The 10,516-nt window shown below is 32.9% G+C and overlaps 1 protein-coding gene across 2 annotated transcripts in view; it reads left to right on the top strand.

The window, feature by feature from the left end:
• The window catches only part of LOC120090320 (UDP-glycosyltransferase 73C6-like), a 13,436-nt gene extending 5,938 nt beyond the window's left edge, over nt 1-7,498 (top strand). The window contains exon 2 of one of the 2 annotated variants that reach the window (XM_039047897.1): nt 6,924-7,498. In XM_039047897.1, coding sequence (XP_038903825.1) covers nt 6,924-7,274 — 351 coding nt within the window. In that variant the 3' untranslated portion in view covers nt 7,275-7,498. Of the gene's footprint in view, nt 1-6,915 lie in introns of both variants that reach the window. The other variant, XM_039047896.1, reaches the window with a different exon arrangement.
• Nucleotides 7,499-10,516: the final 3,018 nt, after the last annotated feature.

The following is a 10,516-nucleotide window of genomic DNA, read 5'->3' as shown; positions in this document are numbered from 1 at the left end:
TGGGCCATGTAATTTCAGAAGATGGGGTAGCAGCAGATCCATAAAAAATAGAAGCCATGGTGCAGTGGCCAACACCATCCTCAGTTAAGCAATTGAGAGGGTTTCTCGGGCTGACAGGGTATTATCATAAGTTTGTAGCTAACTAAGAAGCAATTGCATTCCGATTACCTCAACAACTCAAGAAGGACAATTCTAAGTGGAACGAGGAAACCCAAAAAGCTTTTAAGACTCTGAAGCAGACAATGGCACAACTCCCTACTTTGGGGCTGCCCGACTTCACCCGACCATTTGTAGTGGAAATGGATGCATCAAGGGTGGGTGTAGAAGCTGTCTTAAAACAGGAAGGTCGTCCCTTGGCCTATTTCAGCCACGCCCTGCCACTAACATATCGTCTCAAGGCTTTTTATGAACGTGAATTGATTGCAATTGTCATGGCTGTCCAAAAATAGAGACCATGTTTATTGGACCAACGATTTACAGTACGCATCGATCAGAAGAGCCTTACGTTCTTACTAAAACAACGAATCATTACAAGTGAATACCAGAAATGGGTAGAATACAAAAAGGGGTTAGAAAATTCGGCAGCTGATGCGTTGTCTCGAATACCTTCGCCAATGGAACTGAGTTTGTTGAGTGTAGTGGATATTATTAATCTAGCTGTCTTTAACAGTCAGATTGATCAAGATGAAGAATTACGAGGCATCCGATATAGTATTCAAACCGGAAATCCTCACCCATAAGACTACACTTGGAAGGGGGAACTTTTACTGTATAAACAGAGAATAGTACCGCCTTCTTCATCACCAACAATTCCATTATTGCTCCAAGAATTTCATAATAGTCCAATAGGAGGTCATAATAAAACAATCAAGATGTACCAATGTCTCAAGAAGGAATTTTTCTGGAAGGGAATGAAAGCTCAAGTGTGTGCATTTGTTGGTGATTGTTCCGTTTGCCAACAAGCCAAATACTTGTCCTTAGACCCAGTAGGATTGTTGCATCCTTTGCCTATACCGAAACTAATCTGGAACAACATCAGCATGGATTTCATTGATGGATTGTCGAAATATGAAGGGCACAACTCCATCTTGGTGGTAGTTGACCGTTTATCAAAATACACACACTTCATCACCCTTCATCATCCTTACACAGCAGCCATGGTAGTAGGGATATTCCTTCGGGAAATAGTAAGGCTACATGGGGTGCCTCGGAGCATCGAGTCCGATAGAGACAAAATATTCACAGGCCTGTTTTGGGAAGAACTATTCAAATTGATGGGTACCCAATTGAAATGGTGCACATCATATCATCCACAAACTGACAATCAGACAGAAGTTGTCAATCGAGGATTAGAAGCGTATCTACATTGCTTTTCCATGGAAACACCAACAAAGTTATGTTGGAATGGGCAAAATACAACTACAACACCTCCTATCATACCACTATCAAGAAATCCTTTTATGAAGTAGTGTATGGCCGACCTGTTCCCCCGTTAGTCTCATATGAAGCAGGGACTACTGGTGGGAGAAGTGGACATCTTATTAAAAGATAGAAATGAGATGCTCAAAAACCTTAAGGGTACACTAGAGGCAACACAACAATGGATGAAGTCTCTTGTAGGTGCTAAAAGAAGAGAGATGAACTTTGAAATATCCGATTGGGTTTATGTTAAACTCAAACCATATCGCCAAAGCTCCCTGCTGGTTCAGAAGCACCCGAAACTCGCTCCTCACTTCATAGGCCCTTTCAAAATCGTTAAAAAAATTGGCCCGGTGGCATATAAGCTTGATCTTTCCACACATATTAACATCCACCCAGTGTCATGTGTCTCAAGTTCGGAAGGTAGTCGGCACATTGTTTCCAAGGATGACCACTCCTCCGGTGTGGCAGAATGAGGTACAATTAAACCCTCATCTGATTGTTGTTTTAGGTATATGGAAGGTTAACACAACAGTCGTATCACCGACTGATTTTGAAGTCTTTATTCAATGGGATGGCATGACTCCAGAAGATGCAACTTGAGAGAATGGCATGCAAATCAAAGAACAATTTCTAAGCTTTCACCTTGAGGACAATGTGGTCTTTTGGGGGGCGGGTAGTGATAGGCCCCCGATCATTAAAAGGTATGAGGGGAAACAAAATAAGAGAGGTGAACCAAATGAAAATATGGGAAAGGAATCAAATGTAAATAGAGAATCAAATGTAAATGGGTGAGGGAGAGGGAATAAAATTAGTTAGAGGCTGTGTGATCTTGTGGGCCTAAAGAAAATTCGGTTAGTTATAAATTAGAGTATTTAAAGAAAGGAGGGGGTGAGTTAAGGATATCTTGGTTGTATTTTGTGAATGCTCAGTGAGCTGGTGTACAGGGGGAAGTCTCGGCTTCCTTGGCAATTTGGCCAAAAGAGTAAATACATAACCCGAGTTCTATCACTTTTCTGGGCACACTACCCCCCAAACATAGGTGGATTATCATCAAACTGGGTAATCAACTTCTATGTGCCTTTACTTGTTTGCTTACTGTTAGTATTTTTGTTGTTACAGTGTTTGCCATTGTTTTCCAATTAACATTCGTATTCTGAGTGAGGAGTCATCCCATTTCTTTTTCAATTTTAACTAACTTTCTTTTTTAAAATAAAATTTTCATTGATTTTCCAACTAATCTAATACAATTAACACCTCATCAAATAGAATTAACGTCTAAATCAACACGTAATGATCTAGTAAGCATTCAATTAATTTAATGTTAAGTCAGAGGCCACTTAGAAGCATTTAGCAAACATGAGAAACTAAAATGTCTGTTTTGAAACTTCATGGACCAAATAGACATGAACCTTATACCTTAGGGACCAAAAGTGTATTTTGTCCTATATTAAATCTTCAAATATGTTTGTCACATGATATAATTCTTAGGGCTTGTTCGTTTGCTTGTTTTATTTCCTAAAGAAAATATTAAATATGACAATAACATAGTTCTAGGGAGATAGGCCATGCAAATTGCCGTTAAGCTAAGTTCTATATAACTTAAATGTATATATATTTAAAATCTACATTCCATAGCTATTAGGGTTTAGAATGCATGACTTCTTCAAAGAAAAAAAGCGTTAGAATGCATGGTTAAAACAAACTAGTATGAAAGAATCCTTTCTCGAACATTATCCTTCTTCCAAACCGGCCATTTCTGCAATTCCTCTGTTTCGTTCCCTTTCCGAATTTCCCAAATGACCTATTTAATTACAAATTACTTTAATCAGCCCATTTAAATAACCAAATAATATAAATATATCAATATGTTGTCCACATTCTGATCATCAAAATTTAATTTTCGTTTCAATCAACACTACATTGTTTCAAAGTCTCAATTTTGGTCCAATACTCTAGTGGATTTTTCTCCAAATTTAGCTTTGAAATATTTATGAGAACTCAAATGTATGATTACAACATTTGAAAGAATTGAAACATTTTTAAATAAAGAACAAAGCTCAAAATCTTTTTTAAGAAAACTTGGCAAGAAAGAAAAGAAAAGAAAAACGAATACAAATGCATTGGACATGACAACTAAAATTGTTGTTTCTATTACGTTCTATATAATTGCAAAACCATAATGGATGACCTTTCTTTTGTCATTACATGAATCCAAACTCAATTGAAAACATATAGCACTATATACCTGTAAGTTTGTATGGTGTAAAAATTCCCGAATGGTTCAACATTAAATTTGGCTCTACATGTGGGTATATGGAGAGGCTCAATGTTTCACTCTCTTCCTTTATAATTTTTGTTATAATGAATCTAAATACTATAATATTTAAGTAATTTTTGTTTTAGTTCCCTTCTTCTACCTACTGGCCACAATGTTATTTGAATCTTATATGAAAAAATAGTTGGTTGTTAGCCTGTTCCTATTTCACCTCACCACTGTGGGCTAAGAAAATAAATAATATTGTACTCTCAAAAGTTCCCTCATTTTTAATCTTAGATATTTATTACTCTTTTTCACAAAATTTTTATATTTTTATTGACTTATATATTTAGTTAAAATGATGTGATTTTTTATGCAACCAACAAGTTAAATGTAAGTGTCAACAAAAGTGAGATATCTATTATCTTTTCTTTTCTTTTTAACAAATGTATCGTTTTGATCAATATTTCACAAATTTTTCAACCAGGGCTAACTTAAAACGATTATAGATTAAAGAAAACAATTAATTGAAGGTTAAAGATATTACAAAAGTTTAAACTAATGAAATTATAGTTTGAAAATGATCCATTAGGAATTTAAAATAAACATATTTTTTGCTTTTTAAATGTTAGGTAATTTAAATTATGTATCAAATAATTTAAAATTATTTCCTCATATACAAATATATTTTACTTTACGACTTCTTTTAACTTTATAACTAATTAAGAGACAACTATAATTTTTCGTAAAAAAGATGGATAGACTTTTGAACCTATCAAAAGGACTTTTCAGCATTATTGGAGATGGCAACTAAAATTGTTGTCTTTATAATTACATAGAAATGCATCCAAACTCAATTGAAAAGAAAAAAGAAGAAAAAAACCGAAGGAAAGTCCAAAAAGAACTTGGAGAAGACTCCAACATGATGTATATACGTGGATATGCAATGAGTGGGCACTCTAAAATGAAGCCATATTGTCTTTGTCAGTTAGGCATAGGCTGTTGTAAGACTATGAGCCATCCCAACCAAAAGTCTCAAAACAGCAACGATTCATACTTTGTCACCCTTCAATTTGGCCTTCGGCACCACGCATTAGTTCCCATTTCCAATAACACCAAAATACTGATGCATGCCCTTACGTCACATCTATCTACACTCGCGTATTGCTCTTAAATTTGTGGTTCAACAAAATATGTTGGGTTGAAAAACTAACCGAAGATCAAATTTTATTTATAAATTATTAAGACTTGACTTTGATGAGATCTTTTCAAAATAGAGGGACTTAATAGATAGAAGCAAGACATGAGAATAATTTTTTTTAAAAGAAAATTGAATAATAACACATGAAACAACAATATAGTCAAATAGACCCTACAATGTTACGTATTTGAAAATAAGAAATTATTACTCACTAAATTTCATTAATTAAAATATCTTTTTTGTCTACATACTTTGAAGTTAGTTCAATTTTAGTTCATATATTTTCAAATGTCTAATTTTATTTCTTGTATTTTTAATCAATCTTAAATTCAATACCTCAAAGTTGATCATTACCTAAATTAGTTAGGTAATAATAACTTCCATGTAAGGAAATACAATATATATAAATATTTTCAAGATTTACAGTAAAAATGCTAATACATAATAATATTTTCTAAAAATGTTAAAAACCACTTTTAGTCTTCAAACTTTAATAATTTAGTTTCTAAATTTTGGTTTGTGACAATTTAGTTCCTAAACTTTTAATTTCATACCAATTTGGTTTCTAAACTTTACAACAAAATAATTTAATCCCTGAACTTTAAAATTTATAACAATTTAATCCCTATTATAGAAATTAGTGTTAAGAATTAAAGACCTTTCTTGCATAAATAAACCAATAAACTAATTAGAGACTTAATATTTTTATAAAATAAAAATTTTATAGAGACTATTGTCATGAATTTAAAGATACAATGACTAAATTATGATATACTGAAGTTTAAGGACTAAATTATTATAAAATTGAAAAAATCGTTACAAATCAAAATTTAATAACAATTAAAAATAACAAAGTAGTAAATTTATTGAAAGTAGGATATTGAAATTAAACAAAATTTTAAAATATAGAGACCCAAAATGAAATTCAAAGTTATATGTTCATGAAACTTCCAAGAACAAGAAATGTTGCTTACCCTTTTACCAAGAGCGCTTATAAATCCTTTCTGAAGACGTGGTAGTGGAGTGGCTTGTCTTTTCACAGAGCTCTCCCATGGCTTCTCAAAGCCACATAACACCTCACTTTCTTCTCTTCCCATTCATGGCACAAGGCCACATGATCCCCATGATCGACCTCGCCAAGCTTCTCGCTCGCCGTGGAGCCATAATCACCATTGTCACCACTCCTCTCAACTCTGCCCGCTTCCACTCTGTTCTCACTCGCGCCATTCGTTCCGGCCTTCAAATCCATATTGTTGAACTCCAATTCCCAAGCAACAAAGAAACTGGCCTCCCAGAAGGCTGCGAGAATGTCGATTTGCTACCTTCACTTGCTTCCTTTTCCCAATTTTTTAGAGCAGTGAGTCTCCTTTACGACCCATCGGAAAAACTGTTCGAACAACTCACTCCTCGTCCCAATTGCATCATCTCTGACATGTGCATCCCTTGGACCTTCCAACTCGCTCAGAAATTCCACGTACCTAGGCTCGTCTTCTACAGTTTGAGCTGCTTCTTCCTTCTCTGTCTGCGGATTTTAATCACTAACGTTGATGCTGTGAAATCCATCCCTGATTCAAAATTCGTGGCTTTACCAGACTTGCCTTTTCCAGTTGAGTTTCGCAGGTCGCAGCTATATAAATCCACCGATGCTTACATGACCCAAATTACTTCAGCAATGTTCGAGGCTGATCGGCAGTCGTATGGCGTAGTTTTAAATGTATTTGAGGAAATGGATCCAGAGCATGTAACAGAATATATAAAAGGAAGAGAAGCGCCTGAAAAAGTATGGTGTGTAGGCCCTCTTTCGCTTTCCAACGACAACGAACTCGACAAAGTCGAAAGAGGCGACAAAGCCTCAGTCGACGGACACGAATGCACCAAATGGCTCGACGGGCAGAACCCGTCATCGGTTGTTTACGTCTCGTTGGGCAGTCTCTGTAATCTGGACACATCGCAAATCATAGAGCTTGGATTGGGACTGGAAGCATCGAACAGACCATTCATTTGGGTGATAAGAAAAGCAAATCTAAAGGGATATCTGCAGGGGTGCCGATGATCACGTGGCCGCTGTTTGGGGATCAAGTGTACAATTATAAGTTGATTGTAGAGATACTGAGGGTGGGTGTGAGTGTGGGAGAGGGAACGGATATGCATTGGGAAGAGGAAGATGTGGGAAGGGTGGTGGTGAAGAGGGAGAAAGTGAAGGAAGCCATAGAGATGGTGATGGATGGAGATGATAGAGAAGAGATGAGAGAGAGATGTAAAGTGATTGGTGAGAAGGCGAAGAAGGCGGTGGCTGAAGGAGGTTCGTCTCATCGGAATCTCAGCCGATTGATTGAAGATATTACTGCACATGCTTTTGCCCATGGAGGAAGCTTTGAGAATGGAAGGTGTTGATGCCATTTGAAGAATAATAAGTTTTGTTTTGAGGAATGCCTTTTCGTCTGCCTTTTCTTTGTATTCAATGATGTATTTGGTTTATACAGCATATTTCCTCTCCAACGTGGTTCCACAATAATACAAAAAAAATAAAAGAATAATTACACATAGCTTACTTTGGTCGGTGGAGAGAAATAATTCTAATAAATTCTCAACAGAATGTGGTGACTCATTTCCGATTATTCTTCCACCTTCCCTTTTCCTTTTCCATCTTTATTTTCTTCCCTAATAATGTCGAAGCTCAATTAGGGGATTTTCGCTTTAATATGAGTGAAGAAATCGTGACTCAAATATAGGTAGTTTAGTTTATAACTAGCTTTATCTTGTAACAATATGTTGGTATGTGTTATATATACCACTTATCAGAAAATAAAGAAGAGTTGTTCATAATTTCTATTTTTATGTAAACAAAACAAGCTGTATGAGAAAAGAACGTGAATCTTCCCGTGGACGTAGGTATATTGGCCAAACCAGTTTCTTCTTCTTCTCTTTATCTTCTTCTTTCGATTGACATCAATCTTTCTGCAAATCATGAAAACACAATCTTGTTATCAAATCGTATCGATTTCAGAGCTTCGAGTTGAATCGCATACCGATTTTCTTCTATTGAGTAGCATCGAGTCAGAGGTTTTTGTCTTCAAGTTGCATCGAGTAAAGATTAATACTCATCGAGTAGAATAGAGTATCGATCAGCACTCATCGTGTTACATCGAGCAAAGAACAAAAATTCGTCGAGGATAGAAGGAAATTTCCATCGATTATCGAGTAGAAACTTATCGAGTATCGAGTATCTAGCATCGAAGATTTAACAAAGTCTTTCTCAACCATTTTTTCATCAAACCTATTCAAACTATTCGAACTTTTTTTAGTACAACCACCGTTCATAGAAGTGAAACTACATCCACCTTTTGGATTACATACCAATATTGAGTTATGCTCATTTTAGACAAACTATTCAAACTTAAAACCTATAGGATGGAAGTAAAAAAAAAAAAAAAAAAAAGAAATGGAGTTTTCTTTCCTTCGACCTAGTTACATGTTAATATAGGTTCACACGCTAATGCCATTTTTTATGGAAGATGAAACCTTTTTAATATTCCACTTTTTCTAATTTCCAAATTTTGTCAATTTTCAACTTTATTTTCAATCCATAATTTTTCTTTCCAAAGAAATTAAATTTGAAAGTCACAAAAATATATATTTATTTGTTAACTCCATTTCACTTTTTCCATTAAATTTTCATATCGTTTCACTTTGAAATTGAATTAATGTGAGTTTTGTTTCTTTTACCATAAAAATTTTCATTTCCACATGATTTTGTCTTGAAATATTCCCTAAACTTTATATCATTTTGTAATTATTTTTCCATTTATTTTTAAATTTCTACTCTCGTATCAAAATTTGTTATATACATCTACATATTGTCTTATTTTATAGAAACGATGATTAAAAATTGTCAATTATAGTCTAATTTAGACATAATCAATGTTTCCTTAACTAATTATAATATTTTACATCAATTTTCATATAGTTTTATGAAATTTCCATGGACATCTATATTTCCATAAAATCGGCATCGATATTTACATCCACTTTAATATTTCTAACCTTAATATAATCTACTCCTAAAGTCTAACTAACAAAATGTTGTTTTTTCAACAACACAAGATCTTCAAACAAGTTTACTCAAACTTAAGTCAGATTTCAAAATCACATTTAGGGTATATTTGGATTGACTAAAAAATTATGTTTTTAAAAAAATCATTTTTATTTAAACTCTTTTGATAAAAAAAAAAAAAGTTTAAAACATAATTTGAGAGTGTTGAAAAATTATTTTCAATGATTTTCAAATACTTTTTTTTAAAAAAAAAACAAAAACAAAATTAAATACTTGAAAAGTTAAAAAAAAAAAAATAATAATAATATATAAAAAAAATCTCCAGCCAATTTGTTACAATCACGATCACAAAACAGGAAAGAAAAAGAGACGAATTCCTTTTCAAGGCTTTTAATTTCCTCAATCCAACAATCAGCAGCATAAGAACATTCATCCTCTCCAGCGATTTGATGAATAATCCTTCTTTAATGGCTAACATCTCGGCCAGTGGAGCTCCCAAATCAATCTTAGGAATTAAACTTAGCAATTATACCTTTACAAATATATGTGAATGCTTTTGAAATTTTTTTAGTTAATAAAATTAGATATTCTTTAACATATTTGGAGACAAAAAAGTTGTTAATTTAAATCATGTGTAGCATAGATTAAAACGATAAAAAGTTTTTTTTTAAATTTTAATAAACAAAAAAAATTAAAATTTTGATTTTTTTTAAAGAACACTTGAGAGATGATTTTTCAAAAAAAAAAAAAAAATTATAAACTATTAAGGGAAAATTTTGAAATTCTTAAAAACATCTATTAGGGAAAAAAAAATATATTCTTAATTAATGGAATCATTTGAATGGTGGAAACAAACAATTTTTGGTATTTGGATATAAAATATTTTTATTTAAAATATTTGTTGAAGTAAATACTCAAGGTAGAAAGTACGCCAAACACTTTGTTCTAAGAAAAATATTGATCACTCGCATCATATTGGTCGATCTATACATAATTCAACTAATTAAAATATATATGTTCAACAAAAGGGTTAGACATTCAAATTTCTAATCCTCACATATCAAGTAACTAAAAACCCCATGTCATGTTGCTAAAATACGCATAATTTAAGTGACATAGTATTTTTACTTGAAGTCGGAGGGGAAGATAAATATTTTTCACATATTGGTTAAGAAACAACCATTATTAATATTTTTTTTATAGGTTAAAATATTATTTTAGTCCCTATATTTTGAATTTTGTTCACTTTTAGTCTTTGTACTTTAAATTCCAATTATAATTCATATACTTTCAATAAATCTTAAGTTTAGTCTCCAAAAGTTAATTTTACTGAAAATGGTTAAATAATAATAATATTTTTCATACAAAAAAATGAAATATGTGAATACAGTTTGAAAATTGATAGTAAAAGAGATAATAGAAAACAAAAATTTATTTTAAAGAATAAATAAATAATAAACTAGTAGTGGGAACTAAATTTAAGATTTATTAAAAGTACAATGGCTAAAATTGTATAGTTATTACAAAAGTAGCTATTGTCGATGCAGGAAGAGTCGATAAAGCTGGAGATGCAAAAATCTCT

This window comes from Benincasa hispida, chromosome 11 (assembly GCF_009727055.1).
Source record: "Benincasa hispida cultivar B227 chromosome 11, ASM972705v1, whole genome shotgun sequence".
NCBI classification, from domain to species: Eukaryota; Viridiplantae; Streptophyta; class Magnoliopsida; order Cucurbitales; family Cucurbitaceae; genus Benincasa; species Benincasa hispida.
Note: the sequence above shows the minus strand (reverse complement) of the source record. Positions and strands in the feature narration are given on the sequence as shown.